Consider the following 24,383-nt stretch of genomic DNA (forward strand, 5'->3'; position numbering starts at 1 on the left):
CTGCTGTGCCAGTCCTAGAGAGAAATAACCCTACTCCTTGTTGCAATGTGGGCTTTTTCATTATGTGATGAATATGGCTTACCCAGTCAAATTATTTGTAATTGCAGCAAAGAAAGTTCAAGTGAGTACTTTGACTCAAATGGCAGTGGATTGTAAAGATGATTCATTAATTCCAGAAAGTGAAAAGGAAGTGTAACTCCGCGATATTTCCAGAATTTCTTTTGTTCTTATCCTAAAGAGGAAGTATATTTTTGCCCATGCTTTGTGCTTGAGTCAACCGACTATTTTATATGCATTATTTGCAATGGCCTATGGCCGTTGTTCGGTCCCTGCTCCTGCCAACCTAGCAGTTCGAAAGCACATCAAAGTGCAAGTAGATAAATAGGGACCGCTCCGGCGGGAAGGTAAACAGTGTTTCCGTGTGCTGCTCTGGTTCGCCAGAAGCAGCTTTGTCATGCTGGCCACATGACCCGGAAGCTGTCTGCGGACAAACGCCGGCTCCCTCGGCCTATAGAGCGAGATGAGCGCCGCAACCCCAGAGTCGGACACGACTGGATCTGATGGTCAGGGGCCCCTTTATCTTTACCTTTATGGCTATGAGCAAGAAAGATTTCTTGTATTGTGTGCATGTATATGTTTAAAGAAGAACTCAAACACAAAACACACAAACTACCAGGCAGATGTCCCGTTGAAAGGAACAGGAGCCATGAATCAAGCTCAAGATAAAACAGCTGCATCTCCCTTGTACGGTGTTATATTTGCACATTGTTTCAATATTCTAGTGAGTACATCTTGCTTTATTATTTGAAAAGCCTTCCCAGGGATTCCTATTAAATAAACGAAGGATATCCTTAGAATGGATAAGTTACAAATGTCAGCAAAGAGCAGCAAAACCCAAAGCCAAGTTCGGAAGAGACTGTCAGCTAGAGACTGCATTTCTATGCACACTAACTTGGGAGTAATCCTCATTTAATTCAATGGGACTTAGGTCACATCCACACCAAACTTTTTAATCCATTACCACGTTAACAGTCATGGCTTCTCCCAACGAATCTTGAAATCTGTAGTTTCTTAAGGGTGCTGAGAGTTGTTAGGGGAGTCCCCTGTTCCCCTCACAGAGCTGAACATATCAGAATAGTTTTATCGATCATTTCCTCCTGCCAGGGAGAATAAGGCTCTCCTTGGCACCATTAAGGGAATTACAGTTCCCAGCATGGAGGTCAACTCTATGGGGCAGAGCACCCCCAATGTATGTGGGAACAGGGCTGACTCCCCCGCCAATATTGATGGGCTGGGCCTCCATGCAGCGGTGGACCCCGTCAGGCTTCCCTTCAGTAGCAGTGGGCCTTGTGACCTCATCTCCATGACCTCATCTCCATCACATATGACATCATACACGAGACAAGGCACCCCCCCAAAAAATGTTGGGTGGAACTCGGAGCCTCTAGTTCCCAGGATTCTTTGGGAGAAGCCATGACCGTTAAAGTGACATAGGAGTGCTTTAAATGTATGGTGCAGACGTGACCTTTACTTCTGAATAGAAATGTGAAGGGTTGCATAGCACATCTCCGGGCTCCTTCGTGTTGGATGCAGTTAAGTTTCACCATGTCCACACAGCAAATGCCATCATTTCAGTCCATGTCAGTGTCCAGCAGGTAACAGCCACACATTCCCCTTCATTGCAGTCCACGTCGGGAAAACACGTTTGTTGTGTAGAGTGTGATCACATGCACACACCCCCAAAGCAGAGTCTAAAGTACCTTAACTGGAGGAAGAGAGCTGCTGCTTTTAAACAAGAGCCATTACAGTGTTGGGCAATCAGAGTATTGATAAGGAGCAGTTCAGAAGGCACCAAAACTACATAGGCAACAGATGGTAATGAAATTATAGAACGTGCAGTACGACCACTTCTAACTGCAGCAGACCCTCCAAGCATCCCTATTTTCCAGGGATGTCCCTGATTGAGAGAAGCCGTCCCGGTTTCTGATTTGATCCCAGAATGTCCCGCTTTGGACAGATGTTGGAGGATATGGAGTTATCCAACATCCGAGCCATCTGAAGGCATTCCTGTATAGGGAAGTGAGCTTTTAAAAAATGTTTATTTACATTTTTTATTTGTTGGAGGCTTCCCAGAGTGGCTGGGGCAACCCATTAAGATGTGTGGTGTATAAATAGTAAAAATTATCATTATGGAATGGGACGTCCCTATTTTCACCGGAGAGATGTTGGAGGGTACGCTGTATGTGAAGGATCACATTTCTGAATGCTTTTCTTTTAAACAAACAACAGAGAGCAGGCTGGGCTAAAGCTCTTCCCCCTGAATTTTATTTTATTTTATTTTAATTTTACAGGGGTAGATTCTTTTTTTAAAAAGTTGCCATTCTCTCCCTCCCCTGCCCAACCTGGAGTGGTGCAGTTCACCATCTCACCTCAAGTCGCCACTACCATTTTGGTGCATTTCTGAAGTATAGGCCTCAGCCCTTCGGCAAGTGAATGCTGGTGCTTCTTCTCCCCTCCTATATATATCTGTTTGTGTGTTTGCTAAGAGGAAATACCAATGCATATCCTTTTCTGCTGCACTATAAAACATATAGGGACCCAGGTGGCGCTGTGGGTTAAACCACAGAGTCTAGGGCTTGCTGATCAGAAGGTCGGCGGTTCAAATCCCTGCAACGGGGTGAGCTCCCGTTGCTCGGTCCCAGCTCCTGCCCACCCAGCAGTTCGAAAGCACATCAAAGTGCAAGTAGATAAATAGGGACCGCTCCAGCGGGAAGGTAAACGGCGTTTCTGTGCACTGATCTGGTTCGCCAGAAACAGCTTTGTCATGCTGGCCACATGACCCGGAAGCTGTCTGCAGACAAACACTGGCTCCCTCAGCCTATAGAGTGAGATGAGTGCCGCAACCCCAGAGTCGGACACGACTGGACCTGATGGTCAGGGGCCCCTTTACCTTTATAAAACATATATATTCTCCAAACATATTGCTAACCAAGATCCCAGTATCTGTTAGATGGGTTTGGCAAGTGTGTGGGTGTCATGGGACTGCCTAAATAGTCCTGGTGCTTGAGTTTGTGCCCATGATACCTTTAAAATACATTATTTCCCTCAAATAATTCTGGGTTTGTTAAGGTTTGCTGGGAATTGTAACTCTTTGAGTGGTAAAATCCAGCGCCTAGAATTCTTTCAGGGAAAGGATGTGCTTTGAATATGTCGTTAAGGTATAATATATAAGCATCCACAATTGCCAAGTTCCTTTTAAATAAAAAAATTCCTTCAGTAGCACCTTAAAGACCAACTAAGTTTTTATTTCGGTATGAGCTTTCGTGTGCATGCACACTTCTTCAGATAAAAACTTAGTTGGTCTTTACGGTGCTACTGAAGGAATTTTTTTATTTCGCTTCGACTCAGACCAACACGGCTACCTACCTGTAACAAGTTCCTTTTGTTAGTGGTTGACAGACAGCTCTTTGTAATTGGCGCTCCAAATGGCCAAGAAAACCCATTTATTGGCTTTAGGGGGTCCTTGAGACAGGTGCAAAAGACATTTTCCCTTGCCCCAATGCAGTAAAAAATTGTGTATGTGTTTATGTGCATTTGGCCAAGTGTTGGGGTGGGGGGAGTTTGAAGTCCATAATTTTCATCAGAGTCTCAATAGGTTTGTGACCCCAAAAAGGTTAAAAGTCACCACCGTAGACTGAAGATCTTTTGCGATAACAGTGGACACCTGCCATCTCTTGGAGTGTTAAAGTGGTGCCTCTACCTATGATAAGCCAGTATATTTATAAATAAATGCAAATATGAAGTTCCTACAGCTCAGAGAATTGGGGTGAGTGAGACAATAGCATCATAGAAAGCCAACAAAATGATGAAGAAACCACACCTTATTTATGACTTCAGTATAGTGAGTTAAAAGCAGGTAGAATTACTCCGTCTGTGCTCAAAAAGAAGCTCACTCATTATTCTGAGCAGGAATTTCAGGCTTTGGTTCAGCAGGTCCTTTCTAAGATTGTTCCATCTGTGCCATATTATAATGGAAGGTGTGATGGTTTAAGAAAAATAACTTGTATTCATCACACTCAGTTGTATTTTAGAGGTCTCACTTTGTATTATACAAATTCTGTATGTAAGTAAAACGCACAATGGCCATGATCCAAGTACACGTGCTCATAATACTAAAAGGTTGGGTGCTGGGGTTGCCAACACATAAAACAAGTTAATTCAATTCTGTTTGTAGTAGCACTCAGATTATCTGCAAGAAAACCATTTCCGCGCCTGTGTCGGAGGTGGAGTTGTGGGTGTCACGACCCGAACACGCGCGCAGGGGCTGAGAGCTCAGCCCCTTGAGCGATTGGAGGGTTCCTGCCTGCATCATTGGAGGGCCGGTCAATCGGGTCGGCCAGAGGGCGTGTCCTGCTTTCTTTAAGCAGGCGTAGGGCTGCTCACCAGCTGCATGGATTTGTCCACAGCCAGTCTTGGATGCTTCCCATTTTATTTGGAATGTGGAAGAAGTTACTAGAAGTGTTGAGCCCATCATAAAAATATCACTTTAATCAATGGAACAAGCCATCGTGATATTTGACTGCAGGGAATTCTCTACACAATGAGATGTTGTAAACGTGTTTGTTTTTTATATAAATAGTTACTAGAAGAAAAATCTTTCCAATTTTCACTGCTGAGAATGAATCTCATAACTTAACATTTCTGAATAGTTCCATGTGATGTTTGTTTGCAGGATAATCTCACTTAGCCGGTTTTATTCAGTTTTATATACACACAAAAACAGGCTGAATCAAATGATGCCGATGTACCTTGATTTTGCCTATGGGGTGCTGTGCTGTATTTTTTATTGGAAACCTCTCTAGTACGGTAGTTCCCGCTACCAAGTTCCCAGCAGAAACCTCACAGTAACTTTACCAATTACCAACATAAATGCAAGGTTTAAGCCTAACAAGTTCACATACTGAGGCTGGGCAATGGCATGACAATAGAAATAAACTGGGATTTCAGCGCTGAATAAAACATGATTGTGTAATCAAATGACTGTAACCCAAAGCAGCAGCTTCCATATGTGAAACAGACAATTATTATTATTATTATTATTATTATTATTATTATTATTATTATTATTTACTGGTGTTATTTATACCCCGCCCATCTGGCTGGGTTTCCCCAGCCACTCTGGGCGGCTTCCAACAGAAAAATAAAATACAGTAATCTACTAAACATTAAAAGCCTCCCTAAACAGGGCTGCCTTCAGACAAACATGCAGCGGAGTCTCTTGAGCACTGATCTGCACATTATGTGTATCTTGTGGGAACCATTGTAGGGGGCTGGACTAGATGGCACTTGGGGTCCCTTCCAACGCTACAATTCTAGTACAGTCATACCTTGGTTCCCAAACGCCTTGGTTCCCAAACGCCAAAAATCCAGAAGTAAGTGTTCTGGTTTTTCAACGATTTTTGAAAGCCGAACATCCCATGCGGCTGTCAGCTATTGTTTCGGGGGCGCCTGCACCAAACAGAAGCTGAGCCTTGGTTTTTGAATATTCTGGAAGTCAAACGGATTAAGTATGGCGCTTTTGTTTTTGCTCTATTTTGTGATTTTGTTTTTGAGGCTTTTTCGGTTCATTTGTTTTTGTGACAGTGTGGAACTCAGTTCAGCTACTGATTGATTGATTGTGCGACTGCGGAAATGGATAAAAGTCCCCCTCCCCCATCCAAACAATGACTAGCATCAGTGCAGATAAGGAAAATTTTTTTTTATTATTTTTATCATCTTCAATACTGTCTTATTTATTTTATAGTACAGTACATTGATTAATGCATTCATTTTATGGATCAATGGTCTCATTAGATAGTAAAATTCATGTTCAATTGCTGTTTTAGGGGTTACAGGTAGGTAGCCGTGTTGGTCTGGGTCGAAGTAAAATAAAAAAATTCCTTCAGTAGCACCTTAAAGACCAACTAAGTTTTTATTTTGGTATGAGCTTTCGTGTGCATGCACACTTCTTCAGGTATCTGAAGAAGTGTGCATGCACACGAAAGCTCATACCAAAATAAAAACTTAGTTGGTCTTTAAGGTGCTACTGAAGGAATCTTTTTTTTTTAATGGTTGTTTTTAAAAGTCTGGAACGGATTAATCCGTTTTGCATTACTTTCTATGGGAAAGCTCACCTTGGTTTTGGAACGCTTGGGTTTTGGAATGGACTTCCGGAACGGATTAAGTTTGAGAACCAAGGTACCACTGTAGTCTATGAATCTAGCACTAGCACATTGGGGAGCACCTCATTCAGCCCCTGTATATTGGCGGGGACCGGATGGAGAGGGTGGCTTTATTTAAGTTCTTGGGTGTTACCATCGAGCAGGGTATGACCTGGAGCGCTAATACCACTGCTCTGGTAAAGAAGGCCCAGCAGATAATTTATTTCCTCAGGCTTTTAAAAAAGAACAAGCTGAGTGAGAGACTGCTGGTGTCCTTCTACTGAGGCTCCATAGAGAGCATTCTTACATACTGTATCTGTGCATGGGTTTTCCAGCTGCACAGTCATGAGTAGGAAAGTGCTCCAGAAGGTCATAACCACATTATCGGTCATCCTCTCCCATCTCTGGAAGAACTATACAGTTCCCGTTGCCTTAAAAAAGCAAATAATATTTTACAGGATTCATCTCATCCTGGATATTGGCTTCGGGCAAGAGATACAGAACAATCAAATCAAGAATGAATAGATTAAAAAACAGTTTCTATCCAAGAGCTATAACCATCTTAAATGCTGTAACTAAATAATATTATCTTGGGGAGTTGTGATGGGTCTGTATGTATGTGTGTTTGTGGCTGAAATTGTGTTTTTGTTTTTATGGAATGGCATTCAATTTCGTTGTACAGTCATACCTCAACATCCTTTGCTTCAACTTCCAAAGGTTTCGACTTCTGAAGTCGACAACCCCTAGAAGTCCTTTTGCCCCGCGCGCACGGCGAGCGCGTTCTGCGCATGCGCAAAATAATGCTTCGCACATGCGCCAGTAGCGGCGCTTCGACATCCGAAAACCTCGACTTACCAAGACAGCCGCAGAACGGATCATCTTCGTAAGTCGAGGTAACACTGTACTATGTACAATGACAATAAAGTATCTATCTATCTATCTATCTATCTATCTATCTATCTATCTATCTAAGTGGATTATGTAAGCTCTCATCATCATCGCCATGCCAACAAGAGGGCTAGCCCTGGCATGGAGATGCCACGGCATGATGACAAAGTGTGCAATGGAGCTTAATTGAATACTACATGTTGCAGCACCAGAGGTAGAAGCCGTTGACTCATCTCATTAAACGAGGTTGCAAAAGGGCAGTGGCAGCTATGAGTCTTCTCCTTTCCCTCTAAAAATACCCCAAGCCTCCTATGCCACAGATTTAGGGCAGGGGGTACTTCAGTGAATAAGGGCACTGAGAATCTTGATCAGGCATCCCCAAACTGCGGCCCTCCAGATGTTTTGGCCTACAACTCCCATGATCCCTAGCTAACAGTAACAGTGGTTGGGGAAGATGGGAATACACTGGTCTTGATCCTGAGCTCAGTATAGAAGTTTCAGGATCCCACGTAGCACATTTTAATGGGATGTGATTGCATCTTGCCTCATGCAGAAAAATGGTCAGGGTTCTGAAAATTAAAGACTTTCCTAAGTTGTTGCAGATCTTTAATGAGCTTTCCCCTCCAAGATCCAAACTAACAGTGCTGCCACAGTGAATGAAAAAACAGAAACTGACTTCCTCAGTAACTGTACTATGTACTGTCAAGTACTATGATAAGATATGAAGGGCACATGGCTATTAAGTGACAAGCAGTTGCTTTTAATGCATTTGTTTTTAAAAAATCCCAAAAACAAGTAGTGCTGTTATCAAAATGGAGATACTGTCATTCCCCCTTCATGATATAAATACACACACAAACACTTGGAAAATATGCAGCCTATATAATTGACTCTTTAAAAATTGTATTTCTTAACTCATTCCTGGATTGCTGGGAAATGTAGGTAGGCCAATTCTCCAAGTAATGTGAAAAGTCCCATGGCATCATATGTAATAATTTCAACTACAGTCATACTTTGGGTTAAGTACGCTTCAGGTTGAGTACTTTCAATTTAAGTACTCCGCGGACCCGTCTGGAATGGATTCATCCACTTTCCATTACTTTCAGTGGGAAAGTTCGCTTCAGGTTAAGTACGGACTTCCGGAACCAATTAAGTACTTAACCCGAGGTACCACTGTAATGTTGTTGGGCAGTGCTATATCACAGAGAGTTTTCCCCATCTTGTAGGACACAAATTGGTATTAATGGGTTCAGAAGTACATTCAGTTTACTTTAAACCATCAGTAGGCAAACTAAGGCCCGGGGACCGGATCCAGCCCAATCGCCTTCTAAATCCAACTCGTGGACAGTCCGGGAATCAGCGTGTTTTTACATGAGTAGAATGTGTCCTTTTATTTAAAATGCATCTCTGGGTTGTTTGTGAGGCATAGGAATTCATTCATTACTATTTTTTTCAAAATATAGTCCGGCCCCCCACAAGCTCTGAGGGACAGTGGACCGGCCCCCTGCTGAAAAAGTTTGCTGACCCCTGCTTTAAACCCTACAGGGCACATTATGGTAATTCCACATTGGGGAGCATTGTTAAAATAAGGAAACTGCTTACCATATATACTTTTCTTGCATGACCCACCTGCATATGGTTTAACACCCTAGGAATAAATTGGCAGTGCAGAGAGTTGCCCATTTACCTGTGCCTTTACACTGCAACATGAACCAAGCTGATTTGGAGGAAATTATAGCTTCCTTACCTTCTGTTACACTGCTTGAAGTGGACAAGATGGCACCTCTCCCCATTCCACATACAGAAGATGACTAGTCAACTGAATTTTACTCCACCAGATGTGAACTAGCAGGCTACTTTTTGAGGCATTATCAGCAAAGCAGAACCACTAGGATATCAGTTGATTTTATCCCTTTAATTAATCACTCACATTTCTTAAATGCCAGTTATTTTGAATTCTTTGTCTTGTGTCTCCGGTGCTGCAACATTTCATTCATTCATTCATTTACAGGAAGTTTCCCTAAAATCTGCAAGCAAAGTCTGCCTAATTTTAGGTAACTTGGAACAATTCAAGCAGCATTGTTAATAAGTGAGTTTGATTTACGCTGCTGTCATTCATACAGCAAACAACTTCCATAAAGGAATGTGGCTTCCTTCCTTTCTTTCCAATACCAGTTTGGTTGAAATCAACAGGATTTAACTTTAAACAACTGTTTAGGGGGAAATGCACCAAAAGCATTTCGGTTTGCTTCCTTCCATGTGTGCATTTAACTTGCATTACCTGGGCTTGGATCCAAAGTTGTCTTTAAACTAGCAGAAGACCGCTGTTGGAGAAAAGTGATCCCAAACCCAGAGAAGTTTACCTGTTTGTGGAATGCTTCATGCAAGCGCTCTCTTGAGACCTTTCTTAGGCCCACTTTGGATGCAAGACACTTACCTGGGAAACAGCCTGTTAACACTGTGAGGCTTCCTTGTCATCACTGTTCAGAAGTACAGAAGTGTAAGAGGCTGGCCTCAATATAGCAAAACCAGGCATTGGGCAGTTTCCCTCGCATTCTCAAAATGTGTAGGACTGAGCAAGGTTCCTTGGGCCCGCAGTGACAAGACCACAAGAGGAGAGTCAGATCAGAGCCATCAGACTGTGTCCTCCTTTCGCTGCAGGCAAAGCCAAACCATAAAACTGCTTTTGCTGTTTCAAGCTTACATTTTGTTACTGCATTATTGTTTTAGCGGTGGCATTTTATAACATAGGAACATAAGAATGATGCATGGATACTGAGTCAGCATATTGGTTCATCTAGCTCAGCACTGTCGACATGGTCTTGGGGTAGCTCTCCAGGGTTTCAGATGGACCTTCTCAGTTCGACCTACCTGGAGATGTCAGGGATTGAACCTAGAACCTTCTGAATGCAAAGCAAATGTTCTACCACTCAGTTATGGCCCCTGCCCTAAATTATTCTTGTTATTGGAATATTTATGTTTCTGTACACTGCTTCAAGTGCATTTCATATAGGCAGAAATGATGAAGAAATAAAAGGGTTTTGACTGTGTCATCCCACGCATTTAATGGCCCATAGGTGCCTAGTCAAAAAGTACATCAGCTTGAATGGTTCTATGAATGCTACAATCAGTTTCCAATAGAGAAGCAATGAGGTAGGTTTTTCAAAGGCAAAAATGGCACAAACTACCCAATGGACAGACTACTTATGCCAGCGAGTTAGGATTTAACGCAATACAGTCCCAATGACGTCGTCATAATTGGTTTGTACCGAATAGCCACTGAGAGGCTTTACAACAAACTATCAAGTTGTCTTATCCTCAAGTGAAGGTGATGCAGCTGAAGTGGATGGGGGGCTTTTGCTGAAGCACCAAGGTCACCCTCTACAAAGCCGTTAAAAAGCTCAAAGGGTTGCATTCAACTAATTGGAAGCCCATGGAAGAACATCCAATAACAAAGTGGGGATTCTCTCCGCTCCTGTCCCCATACATGCCCTCCAATTGGCTGGGGGGGGGATCAGAAGAACCACCAGAACAGAGATTGTTCCAGCAGACAAGCAGAGCAACCTCCTTAGCGCTACATTGAATTCCGTCTCAAGTGCTTGGTTTTTGACCAATTTTATTTTGATTAGATATTAGAATTACTCTATCTCAATGTTGGGGGGCATGGGAGGGGGTAGGAGAGAGGGAAGAAGCCCCGTTGCACAAGAGTAATCCTTGCACAGCGCTTCCACTGACGGGACTCAGAGTCCTGCCCAATGTCACTTTAAGGTTCATTAAGAAGGTAAAGGTAAAAAAATTAAGAAGTAGCCCATAAGGACACCAGGTGGTTGTTACAAGTTGTTGTTTTTTATAAGTCAGCATTGCAGATCAAAGCTTTAATATCGTACGAGTCCTAAAGATACAGAAACACAGGACAAGGAAGAAAAATAGGAGGAACTGGTGCTTAAAATACTACCTCCAATTTTAATTTCAGAGTGTGCGTTTTAAATTATATTTAAGTGGTGTCGCCACACTCCCTGTTTCATGGTCAACTGAAAATTGGTATACCTAAAAGTTGCAATCCTATGCATGCATACCCAGAAGCAAGTCCCACTGAGCACAAAACTTTATTTTGAGTAAATATGCATAGAATTGGCTGCACATCACTGCTGCAACACTCCCAAGGGGCTCAGAGTTGTGCTCTGCATTGCAGAAAACTGGGAAATTACTTGAAAGCGCTGTGTATACATTAGATCTGGTGAGTCTTTGATCAGTACAGTGCTTTGGCTCCCAGGCCCAGTGTGTTGGTTAAGAGATAATTGGGGGGGGATCAAATTACTGAGTTCATTTTAGAAAATCAGGAACTATATTATTGCTATATAGCACATTACAGCTATCTAGTTTGCCTTTCTTAAAGGATATTGCACATTATGAAATAGGAACAGTTACTCATGTGACGTACCCCTATTATGTGAAGTTTCTTCTATGTTGTGTGAATGCCTGGACACATTTTAAACCTGGATGATTTCTGTTGATTTTTCATTTTCTTTTTAAAGGTTTCTAACTTTTACCATCAAACTGAAGACTCCGTCTCTTGCTATCCCATTTTAACATTTATGTTTTCAAGCATGATACCTTTAGATAAGTGTTAATGTTTCACTGAAACTATTATTCATTACCTATGAATAATATGCCGTTCATAAAAGAGGTATAGTAGTTGAAAATTCTACATATTTCAAATGCTTTCCTTACAGCATTGGAGGGTTTTGTTTTGTTTTAACAGCATATACATCTACAGATATATCTATACATATATGTATATAGGACAAAGTTTATTTAACATTTCTGGGATCTCCTGGGCCAATGCAACACTGGCTAATGAAAACATTTATACAAAAAAAGTGCACGAAATGTGAGTTCTGAAATCATGGGAATGAAAATGTCCATTAGTCAGAGGACTTCTCAAGGGCGTACCCACCGCGGGGCAGGGAGGGGCCGCTGCCCTACTCTAGAGGCAGGGCCGGTCGGGCAGCTGCGGGCAAGAGTGGCGCTGCCGGCGGGGCTGGTGGGCAGAGGCGGAGGACAGCCCAGCGGAGCGCGAGTTCGGCGCCCGCAGCAGTCTCTTGCGCCCGAGCCGTGCGGAGTCCACACAGCCGCGCTGTGTGGGAGGGGGCAAGGGCTGACGCTCCCGACGTTCGGGAGACCTTTGCGCATGCGCAAAGCGGGGCGCATGCGCACAGCGCGGCTGTGGACTCCGGCGGCCGCCGTGCAGGGCGCATGCGCACAGCGCGGCTGTGCTCAAAGGTCTCCCGAACGTCGGGAGTCGTTCAGCGCCTGAGACCGCTGCAGCAACGGAGCCTCGGATAGCTTCGCGGAGGCCGGGGCTTTGCTCCAGACCTCCGCGGAGGCCCCGATCCAAGCCTGGTTCCCTTCTCTCCCCCCCCCCGCCCACCCCCAGACTTCCCTCTTCTCCTCTAGGCGGCCGCTGGTTTTCTCCCCTTCGCCGCCGTCGCTTCAGGTTTATTTTGATTTCACCTGGGCTCTGTAGCCCCGCCCACATTCCCACTTTGTGGCCCCTCCCCTCCCGTGCCTTGGCCCCGCCCCTTGCCCCCCCCTAGTTTTGATCCTGGGTACGCCCCTGGGACTTCTGACACCAACACAAAGATGGTTCTGGATCTTCTTCATTCTCTTGTCATTCGGAGACCACTTTTTTAAAAATAAAAATAACAGCCAAGTCAAGAGCAATGCAACCCAACGGGACCAAGGAAACAATATTATCTCTGGGTCCACTGAGTCATGCTAGAGGAAAAGGTGCAATCATAAACAAGTCCATGTGCATTCATAGCCATAGCTATGGGCTGAAGAACCCTTGATCTTTGTGGCTTTGGTATTAAATAACAATTATAAAAGCTTTTAGAAATAAAGCAATACATGGTGGCGTGGGAGGCTAGGATGCTAGCAGGCCCGGGTTCCTTGTCCATGGAAATCAGTCTCATTCCTAGTCATAAATAAATAATCTCTTTCCTGGTTTCACTTCCACGCCAGGATCAATATCTCTTAACATCTTACTTATTTTATTACTGCTCTTGGTTTTCTGGGACTGATTGAAAGTTGCTCAGAGGAAATCTTTGGTTTTGCTTAAGTGTCCGTGACATTTAATCATGACTTTCCTTGCAGTTTAATTCCAACCAGTCAATCAGTTAATCCACTTCAATTGATTCTGTGCTCTCTGTTATTGGCTTGCACTCATTGGGCATCCTCTGGTGTCGACTCAGCTGGGTGGCTTGTGTGAAGCTCCTCTCACACCTCTCGCACCTGGAGAAGGCAAGAGAGAAAATTGAGAGTGGGGAGCTGCTCTGGGGGAAGGGGGAGCGGGCGGCAAGCTTCGTCTTATCCTGCCTAATCAGAACAGACACTCAAAAGTGGCTTCAGATTTTACTGGCTCAAGAGGTTTAATTGGTGGCTACTTCCAAGGCCTTGATGCCTATGATGGGACAAGGCCTGTCTGATTCAGAACAGAGGAATCTGTCAATAGACAGGGGGAAGGTGATTTCTCCAGAGAGGCCTGTCCTGCTGCAGCTCTGATCACTGTCAGTTCAAATAGATAAAGAACAAAAAGAGATTTTTAGGAGTGAGCCATCAAAGAAGCAGCTTGTCTGCAGTTTTCTGCTCTGTAATCCCTCGGAGAAATTGATGACAAATAGAATTTCACCTCCTGCTAATTTAAAATCAGGAGTCCTACCTACTGGAGCAATTGTGAAGCCATGGAACAATGATCACTTTGTTTTGCAGCAACAGAATAAACCCCCATACTTGTCTGAGATCACTAAGCAGTTGAGTTAAGGAGGCTGTAGTTACTACTCATAATAGTTTTAAGCTTTTTAAAAAAAAATAAAAAAAATGTTACCCAGGATTTGATATTGAGTAGAAATGGCTGGTTGGAAAAGTCAAACACTCACCAGTGCATTTTCATTGTCATATAAAGGCTTCCCTCTACCCCTCCTTCCCTCCATTGATTTAAATGGCATGGCAAGATAATGAATGCATTAAGATGTAGGGCTTCTGCAGGGACTGACACAGGGCATGTGTAGTTCAGAGAGTGTAATCTGCGCCTATTCCAGATAAGAATGTACTCTACCAAATTCTAGTGCTTTAACAGAAGGTGACTTCTTCATAATCATTTCGAATGCGTGACACTGATGCCTGACAAGTTTATAGGATATAAGTCAGCCAGGGAAGTGACAGGAAATATGCCCTGGATAGGGCCCACTGAAATGAGTAAAAGCTGAACAATAGCACCCCACCCCCATCTTGCAAAGGTCCCGTAGCAAAGAAGAGTCTTGTAGACTATGCAGAGCTTTAATGTAATGCTCATAGGAATAATCTGGATTTTAAATGGTGCTGTGTAATGCCTAGTAACATCTGAGAAGATCCCTATGGAAAAAAAGTATCCCTATGAAAAATAAGAGGTTCTAACCCTCTCTGTACCCCTGCTTCTTCAATTGTAATCATTGCATTGGAAAAGAACAACCCTTCACAAACATGCATACACATTTACAGAATGTTATAAAGTGCCTGTTAATTATTTTTAAGGGAAATTATGGTTTGAGGAACCCATGACCTGAATGTTACATACTCATTCATCTCACCTCTAGTTCTTGCCTAGGATGTCAACATCTTTAAGTTGTGTTTCTTTGATCGTCTCTGTTGGAATATTTTAGCAGCCTGCTCTACTGTTAAAAACTGCACTGTGATCTTGACAAATGTAAAATGTCAGCTCTAATGTATCAGACCTATCAGCTCAATGAAAATAACTCAGAAGTATTGATCACCTAATGATTTTTGGTGTATTCATTAACATCTATGTGCAGATCTTCCTCTCACCAGAGTTCCTGAAATGCTGATGACACATTAGTGTATTGCTGATTGTTTATTAGAAAACTGATTACTGTTAGTTACTGGATTAGTGTGTCAAAATATACTACCTTTCATTGCTTGACAAACTTGCAAATTATGATATTTTTTTTATCATGAAGGCCTTGAAATCAATTCAATTCTTGGATTAGCTTATACAATGTAAGGCACTGAGCTATCCTTGGAGTTGAAATTTCCTTTCCCTACATATATAGCTAAAGATGTCCAATACATTCCATTTGTGCATCCTAAACATATATTTCAAATCCAAGAAGTACCTAACCATCACTGCCTGAACAGACAGGGTAGTATTATTACTTAATTTGTTTACATCATAGGGACCCCTGAGCCACCAAAAAATGGATGGTAATGAGAAAGGGCTTGTCTATGAGTTATAAGGAATGTGTTTCAAGAAGCTTCCATTAAATACTCATAACAACATAGAGATCAGAGTTAAGGGGATGCCCATAAAAGAGCTTCCTCTGTTGCTAGTCAGACATTTCAGAACTTATTGAAGAAGTGGTACCCAGGGAACAAAGTTACATGGACCATATAAGTGCCCACGCTGCCCTTCTGGTCTGCCCTGTAGTCTTGCAGGCAACAGAAACATTTTGTAGGGAAACACAAATATTACTGCATATATCTTAGGTTGGTGTCACTTCGGAGAAGGGATAGTAATTGGCTATTGTGATTATATTAAGGCTAAGATTAGGATGAGGTTCCACTGCTCTTTCGGTGGCGGTGGTGGTAGTAGGGCTCCACGGTTGTGGAAGCCCCCACTGTGACTGTAAAAGACACCGCTCGCAGAGTTCCCCCAGGCAGTGACCAGAATAACCACTGCAAACAGTGTATGATCCAAATCTAGCCCACCGGCCAGGTGAGGGGCCTAGTTTGGGCCCCCATGCCTCACTATTCTGGAGCTACTCAAAGTAACTGCATGCCCTTCTGTGCCCTGGCTGCCATAAGCCGCATGACTTCAAAGGCAGTGGTGACTCTGCCACTCTGTTCTGCTGCTGCTGCTCCCCAGTAGAGAGTTAGGATTGTTCTGTAACACAGTGACGATCTTATGAAATATACACTCCTATCTATGCACGGTTCACACCTGTATTAAAACAAATCCCACATTTCTCATAAAACAAATTCACTGTTCACTGGTTTACTCAAAGTCTTTGTCTCACACCAAACTATTCTAAATTCCGTATTATAACTATAGTTTATATTTCAATCCTTCACAGTTGCTTCTTACAGTGATACCTTGGTTTAAGAACAGCTTCGTTTATGAACAACTTGGATTAAGAACGCTGCAAACCCGGAAGTAGGTGCTTTGGTTTGTGAACTTTGCTTTGGAAACAGAACATGTTCTGTTTCCTGTTGAGTGTGTTCCATTACTAAATTGAGTCCCCCGCTGCTATGGGAAAGCTATGGTTTAAGAACCCTTTGGTTTAAGAACGGACTTCCGGAATGGATTAAGTTTGTAAACCAAGGTACCACTGTATTTGCACAAGCTACAATACAGACATTAGGTATTGGACAATTCTATGTTATAGGTAATAATCCTATATATTCAGTGAATATGCATTGTTGTTGTTGTTTAGTCATTTAGTCGTGTCCGACTCTTCGTGACCCCATGGACCATAGATCACACCAATATCAATTTGATTCATATGTAGCTAACATGCCAACCGTTTGATATAGCTCTATTTTCTGAATGGAATTGTGTTGTAACTACACTAGACTTTTGGAAAAAAGAGACAAAAGAAGAAAGAAAAAGAACAATACAAAAAAGGGGGGAGTAGTAATGCCTCTAAATGGGGCAAACTGCAGCTTTATTGGAAACACGACAAAAACAGGATGTTAAGGGGGGAATGTAAGTGGAGTCAACAAGGTTACACATAAGTAACACCTTAACATTAAAAGAAATCTATTTTCCATTTTGACCCGGAAACCTCCACAATTAATTACTAAAATCTATTTACACAGCAACTACATAAAATCAATCTGATTGCTGGCACTGGTTTTGGCTCTGCTTTCCATTGGCTCTATTAATCCAACATAATGGCTCTGTGGGCACCATTAGTGGACACAGTAGAACTGTATCATTTCAGGCAGTCCTTATTTGAATTCTGACTGTGCTGGCCTTTGCGAAGTTTGGGCTCCTCTTCCCCACCTCCACGCTTTATCTTACACTTACAAGCATGGTGCCCAGACACGTCCTGAATGGAGGCTAGGCAACCATTGTGGTTATCTCTTGCATAAACAGCTCGTTCATAATGTCTCTGATAGTTCACAGTGACAGATATCCTCTTACATTTGCCAAATTTAAAATACCTGGTAAATAAAATCAAGTTCAGTAAGAAGTTGATGATTGTTATGGAACACACCATTTTAAATGGCGTCTTCCTGTGCCCCAACCACAGCAGAGAAATAAGTAATTTTTAAAAAAGCTCAGATTAGCTTTACTTAAATGAAAATCATTTTGCACAGGATTGAGATGCATATGCAGTGTTTAATGTTAGACTTTTATCTTTTTTAAACATGGGACAGATTTTGACAGCTGCCAGACATTTATATTCTTATGATCTGCAACTGCTATTACTGGATTTATGGTGTTTTGTTCTTCTGTAACCTTGTGTGTATGTGTCTATAGGGGGTAATACCATTAGTATTTTATAGACTGACTGGGACTTGAGCGCCACAGATAATTTCTTACCCAAAGCCATAGAGCAAGCCCTTTCTAGAAGTGGGGTCTGAAGCCAGATTCTGAACCTGACTTCTACTGCAAAATATGATCTGATGCTGTTACCTCTAACATAAACCTGTTTAAGTGACTTCTTTGCTCTACACCCCCCCCCCCCAAATAGGAACAGAATATGATACTAACTTGTGGTCACATGGGTTTAGAAAACTGGTGATCTTTTAAAATTACTTGATTTACCTGAACTAGTTTTAAATATAGGTAATAAACTGCCTTGTTTACATCCTCATATTAGCCTGAGAAGTGCATTAAAGATTCCATCACCAAATCTTGCAAGGTAACTATAATGTTAAACCACTTATAATTTAGTATGGAATTCCACATTGCCCACTAAGAATGTGCAGTAGAAAATGGGATTTAAGGATCAAGTGTTGAGGTCTAGACCAGGCATCCCCAAACTGCGGGCCTCCAGATGTTTTGGCCTACAACTTCCATGATCCCTAGCTAAAAGGAACAGTGGTGCTTCAAGAGCAGCACATATAACACATTGCAATAATCTAATGAAGTTACCAGGGCATAGATTACCATGGCCAGACTATCCCTTCGTTCATTGGTGAATGAAGCAAAGCTGATAAAAGGCATTTCATTCCATTGAGGCCACCTGTTCTCTAGAGACAATATAAGCATCTTGAAACTGCACATGTGCCCTTTTAGAAAGAACACAACCCTGCCTAAAACATGCACTTCCTGTATCCAAGAACCATCCATCCCCAGTGCCTCAATCTTGTTAGGATTCAATTTCAGTTTGTTGGTCCTTATCCAGCACTCAGAAATTTTGCTTATTAAAGCAATGTAAAATGATGACTTTTTGCCCATGCCACATCTTCTCTATCGGAAATATTCCTCTTTGTAATCAGCACATGCACTACAATTGTTGTATTGGCGTCTCCCTACTTTTGACGTTCAACAATCTAGATGTCCTACGCTTAAAATTTCAGATAAAGCCATCCTTTGATACTTTCAGATAAAATTACTGGAAAGGCTGCTGTTGAAAACTGCTTTCCCATTAACAACAAGCTCTCCCTAGTGAACTGCTTACAGATATTTGACATACGTTCACTATATATATGAGCATGATCCTCATCTTACGATTTTAAGGAGACATTTAATGGGTTGGTTGCAACCAACAAAGATCTGATTCTGCACAAATGCTATTGAAACGAATTGGTCTCGCTCAAGAGCGGTGCCTAGAGGACTGTGGGGTATTCTGAACTTCAATTCCAAACAGACCTATTCCAAGGGCTAGGATATTTACTGATTTTTGTCTAAATTGCCTTCCTGTTCCTCTGGTCCTTTGATTACTTACTTAAAGGGCTTCTCCCCTGTATGTGTCCGGATATGATTGTTGAGTGTAGTAGCACCAGCAAAGGCACGACCGCAATAGCCACACTTGAAAGGTCTGTCACTGGAATGGGTGACTACGTGGTTCCGTAGCTCTGAAGGTTGGGAGAAGGATTGGGAGCAGTGTCCACACTGATAGGGCCTGCAGAAAATAGAAACACCCAATGTGATCACTACTTATTTTTACTGAAGCAAATGGAAAATAATTTGGGTGGTGCAGCTGAGCTTTGGAATGCTAATTTCCGCAAGGGAATGTACTAGTGGACTTTCTTAAGTTGTTGTGTTTCTCTCGTCGTTTGAAAAAATAATAATAATAATAAAAATGAACATATAAAGATGCTGTACTATATTCTGTAAAGTCCAATCCTTTAAAAGAAGTATATCATAAAGGGCTCTTTTGGAGAACACTCCCCACTCTCTCATACACTACTACAGGCATCCCCAACCTGCGGCCCTCCAGATGTTTTGGCCTACAACTCCCATGATCTGTAGCTAACAGGACCAGTAGTCAGGGATGATGGGAATTGTAGTCCAAAACATCTGGAGGGCCAAAGGTTGGGGATGCCTGCACTACGGTAGCAGCTTATTAAGATAAAAGGTAACAGAGTCAAATTGTAACCATCTCCGAATCTCCAGCATATCCTGTTTTACAGATTACAGGTTAGCAAGACCAGTTGGGGAGGTCTTTGCTAAAATGAGCGACATGAGCGTGGCTGTCTTTAATTCTTCTAAGGCTGTGCACGTACCCAAAAGAATCCAAGATGGCACACCCAGTGTTTCCTCTTTTCTTTTGAGTACCCAAGGCAGCTCATTCCAGATAAATCAGGGTTTGGGAGATGGCCTCATTTGTGCTTTTTGGCTGAGTTTTGTCAATGTCTAAAACACAATATCATTTCTATACTGAAAAGGAGAACTTCAGATGGAATGCAGATTTAGATTAACAGTTTTGAATTCTATTATTCACTAATTTAAGAGCACTCTTGGGATAACATGGGGCATGTATTTAACATGTTATGAGCTGTGGTGGTTTTTTTTTATTGTTACGTGGTGTGCATGTGAGTGCCTACTTGAGCTCCCCTTTAGTGATGTGTTGCCTTTCAGCATGGTAAGGACTCAGGGCCTCAGTAAGCATATTAACATGATTTTAAGAATTAAATACCGGGGGGGGGATAATTGCACCCATGATTCCCAGCTACAATATATGTAAACCCCCCCCCCAGCAATAGGAGCTTGTTTTCTAATGCTAATTGCGCTCTCGCTCTCTCTCTCTCTCTCTCTCTCTCTCTCTCTCTCTCTCTCTCTCTCTCTCTGTGATTTCATGGAGGTTGTGGCTGGGGTAGGAAGGCTAAAAACCCTCCCCTTCCTATGCACTGTGATCTTAAAACAATCCTACACTCTTGCACGTTATTTAATTTTTAAAAACACACATTAACTTAATGTACAGTACCGTAATTACATTTTGGAAATACCTATGCATGGCTGATACCAAACCACACACACAAACCAAAACACAAAACAAACCGCTGTTTTGTATGTAGTAAGTGCATGTTAAAGACTGCCACTAGATAATGCTTTTATTTTTCCACCCACAGCAAATAAATGCTTTCTATAACCAGCAGCAAAGAAAGAGCTTGATATACAAGAGTAAGTCTAGTGAACTTTGCCCTTATAGTGAGCTTTTCTCTTTCATGTGATTATTGGATAATCATTTCTATACTATGTGTCCAACAGCTGAACGGTGTCTTGCATAAACTGAGGCTAGTCAAGGTCTTCAGTGGTCCATATCAGACTACAGTCTCCCTAATATATGTCCTATGCTTGGCAGGACAGCAAGGTTATCCACTTATGAGGCACCCAATGTGTGGGTGTCGATATTTAAAATAAAGGGTACACATGCAAAATCCAATACCACAAGACTAATATCTCAAACCAAATTTGGTCCAAACCAAACCATAATTAAATATAAGACAACACAGCTGTTTGCAGAAGGCCTAATCGTAGCTACTTCTGAAATGTGATGTTCATCCTCTCAGTTCTCATGGAGATGTATTCTCAGTGGGACTAGTTTTTATATCAATGGACACCAAATTCTGCCTGTAACTTTCCCAAGCACTCTGTTAGTTTGCATAAAAAGACACTGGTGACATAGCAAAGCCAGGACATAAATGACAAACTTGACAAACTCCTTGCAATAGATTTTTTTTTGCTATGAAGATAATCTTAAACATAAGATACTTCAATTATGCTTGCTTGCTTTCCATTAGTAACACTATCCCTAAGTGGTTCACATAGTCTAATTCTAAAATCCTACACCACCACCCACCCCATTTTGCACGATGTTACCGTTTGTTAGAAACAGCTCATAATGTTGTAAGCCCCAACAACCAATGTAATGTGTGAACATTAAAACGAAGGGAAGGAAAACACAAAAGACACTAATTATGAAAAAGTGATAGAATGGGAAAGCATAACAATGTATTCAAGAAATCTATTTTATCTATTAAGTATGGTAAGCTAATGCAAAGAGCAGGACTGTTCCCACTACCAGGCCCCCACTGTAAGCACAGTGATGACAGTTGCAAGACAGGGACTCTGTCTGGGACACCTAAATATGTTGGGCTAAACTACTATGGAAAGAATCAGAACATTTACTGCTGTTGCTTAATGCTCTTGTCAGATATTATGCAAACAAAGAAAAAGATGTTATCTCCTAGCCCTGGCCCCAACATATGCTTGTCGATCACAGACTTATGCTTAGAGGTTTATGATCATAGACTTCCCCCCTTGTATGTTTCAGATTTTCCACATACAGCGTTATGCTTTGCAGATGGCTGCAATTTTATACCCACTTTCCTGGAAGCAACTCCTATTGAACTCAATGGGACTTACTTATGAGTAGACATAAGCAGGATTGCACTATAAATATTCTAAGGCTCTCAAGCCTCTTCACCCATCTGGATATTTTTAATGCAGGGAGATGCGTTTTTAGTTTCCTATTAGTGTTTTAAGGAAATTAAGATTGTATCTTTAGGCATATTAATGATTTTAATAGCGAGGAGCAGCCCAAGGCACAGCTCACGTTGTCTGCATTTTTAGAGCCGATACGACAATGCAGTCTTAATTGCTTTCTCTCTTTTACAAATGTGCGCCTCTAAATAGCTAGAATCCAAAGCTCTAAAGGAAAGGAGACAATGGTGACCAAGCATGTACAGCAATTCAATTAAGCATAAAATAAAGTGTATTCCCTCATTCGTCAACTGAACTGCTTAATTGTGACTACTTGCATCGCTGATCACCAATACTATTATTTCACAGTGCTTCAGAGCAATGATCGTAGAATTTTTTAGCTTGACTAATGGCCTTATGTTGGTCAATAGTTCAATATTATATTATTTTAATTACTCACATTATAAAATATTTGATTAGTGTTTCCCAACAAGTTTCAAAGAGAAAGTTCTAAAGCTGTGATATGCCAATACAACGGAGCCCTTTATGGAGCCTTGATTAAGCTCCAGGCATTGACCTTGAATTTTCAAAAGAACGTAAGAGCCTGCTGGATCAGGCCAATGGCCCATCTGGGCCAACATCCTATTACCACAAGACGCCTACAGGAAGCACACAAGAAAGGAACTAAGTGCAACCACACTCCCCCCTCTTGCAGTATTCAATAACTAGTATTCAGAAGCAACCTATGGTGTAGGCAGAACATAGACGACATGGCTAGTGACCATTTATAGCCTTATTCTACCTGAATTTGTCTGATCCCCCAAATTCCTAGTGAGCTCCAACCACCACCACCAGCATGTAAAATGGGAGTCACTGTGACATCCCTTGAAAGGATTATGGTGAAGGTGATTGATAAGATTCTTAAGGCTGGTAAGATGAACAATTAATTGTGATATTAAGGTTTTACTGAAATCATTGGATTGGATCATTTTAGTATCGATGTCTTAGTATCTGAAGATGTAGATTATACGGTTTAAAATGAATGAACGAAAGTTCTCATCTTCCTGTAACGTAGGTTTTCCACTCTAGTTCACTTGCCTTCCTCCTGCCCATGTGCATTACTGCTTACACTGGTATATTTACACTGGTATAGGAGAGGTATGAGGTAAGCCCTTGGATCTGCATTGATAACTGTGGAGTATCTATGTAGATCTGAAGATGCCGAGAGCTTTGTCGTCCTCCTGAGGAGGAGGAGCATATGCTAAACTTATATACTTCTCTGCAATGGACATCCATAGCCTCAATAAATTAAATAAATACAGTGGTACTTCTACTTACGAATTTAATGCGTTCTGAATGCACATTCGTAAGTAGAAAAAATTTGTAAGTCGAATCCCATAGGAATGCATTGGGAGAAAAAATTCGTAAGTCAAAGCAACCCTATCTAAAAATTCGTAAGTAGAAAAAATCCTATCTAAACCGCATCCAAGATGGCGTATGGAGCTCCATTCATAAGTAGAAACATTCGTAAGTAGAGTTATTCGTAAGTAGAGGTACCACTGTAATGACTGGATTGCTTGCACAATAGAAGTATTTTGTGTGTGTGTGTATGTGTGTAAACACTTTTTTCTCCATTTGATCTTTCACTCTATCCAAAGCAGCTGCAGTGTGCATGTGGGGAACCTGCCATATACAGCTGCAGACGAAGCATCGTCCTGTGAACCAAAAATATTCTACCAGACTCACAATGGGGATTCTGCATCATTGCACATATAGAGCATGTTCCAAAGCCTTGAATGAATTGGGGAGAACCCCAGTTTAACACAGAGCTCAAAGCATGCAGAGTTTGGGACCACATATTTCCTATAAAATGTGAGCGCATGTGAAATCCTATACCTCAAAGGCACACACTAATAATTACTCTATAACTACTGTCATTACTGTGGGACAAGAGGGATATGCTTTTCAGCTTTATTCTTCATTCAAAGGAATTGTTCACTTACGCAGAAATCATTCATCAAACTGACATGAAAATTCTGGCAATGATAAAACAAAGATGAGTAAGGACAGTTTCTTCTCAAAATATTCTTAAGAATTTAATTATTTCAGTCAAAAACAATACACTGAGATGTGCTGTAATCATGACCAATTGATTTTCTAAGAGTGAGTGGGATCATTAACATTTATTAGCCCCTGGTTATCTATTTTAACAGCTCCCACAACAAACAAATACGACACTAAATAAAACCAATTAATCTTTTTCTTTTTTAAAAAAGACAGGTCATCATGATTAATTTTTTATTCGGCAAAATAATGCTATTCTTTGTTTGCAAATAGTTACCAAACTGAAATATGTGGAA

The 24,383-nt window shown here is 41.7% G+C and overlaps 1 protein-coding gene and 1 long non-coding RNA gene across 5 annotated transcripts in view; one reads left to right on the plus strand and one right to left on the minus strand.

Annotated features, from left to right (window-relative positions):
* LOC148684378 (uncharacterized) overlaps nt 1-24,383 on the plus strand; it is a 93,664-nt gene that overhangs the window by 48,430 nt on the left and 20,851 nt on the right. The window lies entirely within an intron of this gene.
* The window catches only part of PRDM6 (PR/SET domain 6), a 100,374-nt gene continuing 87,875 nt past the window's right edge, over nt 11,885-24,383 (minus strand). For 2 of the 3 annotated variants that reach the window (XM_035099522.3, XM_035099523.3), the window contains 2 exons: nt 19,043-19,219; nt 11,885-13,382 (listed from right to left, as the gene is read on the minus strand). In XM_035099522.3, coding sequence (XP_034955413.3) covers nt 13,268-13,382; nt 19,043-19,219 — 292 coding nt within the window. In that variant the 3' untranslated portion in view covers nt 11,885-13,267. The remainder of the gene's footprint in view (nt 13,383-19,042; nt 19,220-24,383) is intronic. The other variant, XM_060280135.2, reaches the window with a different exon arrangement.

The sequence above is a fragment of the Zootoca vivipara genome, chromosome 10 (genome assembly GCF_965207765.1).
Source record: "Zootoca vivipara chromosome 10, rZooViv2.hap1.1, whole genome shotgun sequence".
Taxonomy (NCBI): Eukaryota; Metazoa; Chordata; class Lepidosauria; order Squamata; family Lacertidae; genus Zootoca; species Zootoca vivipara.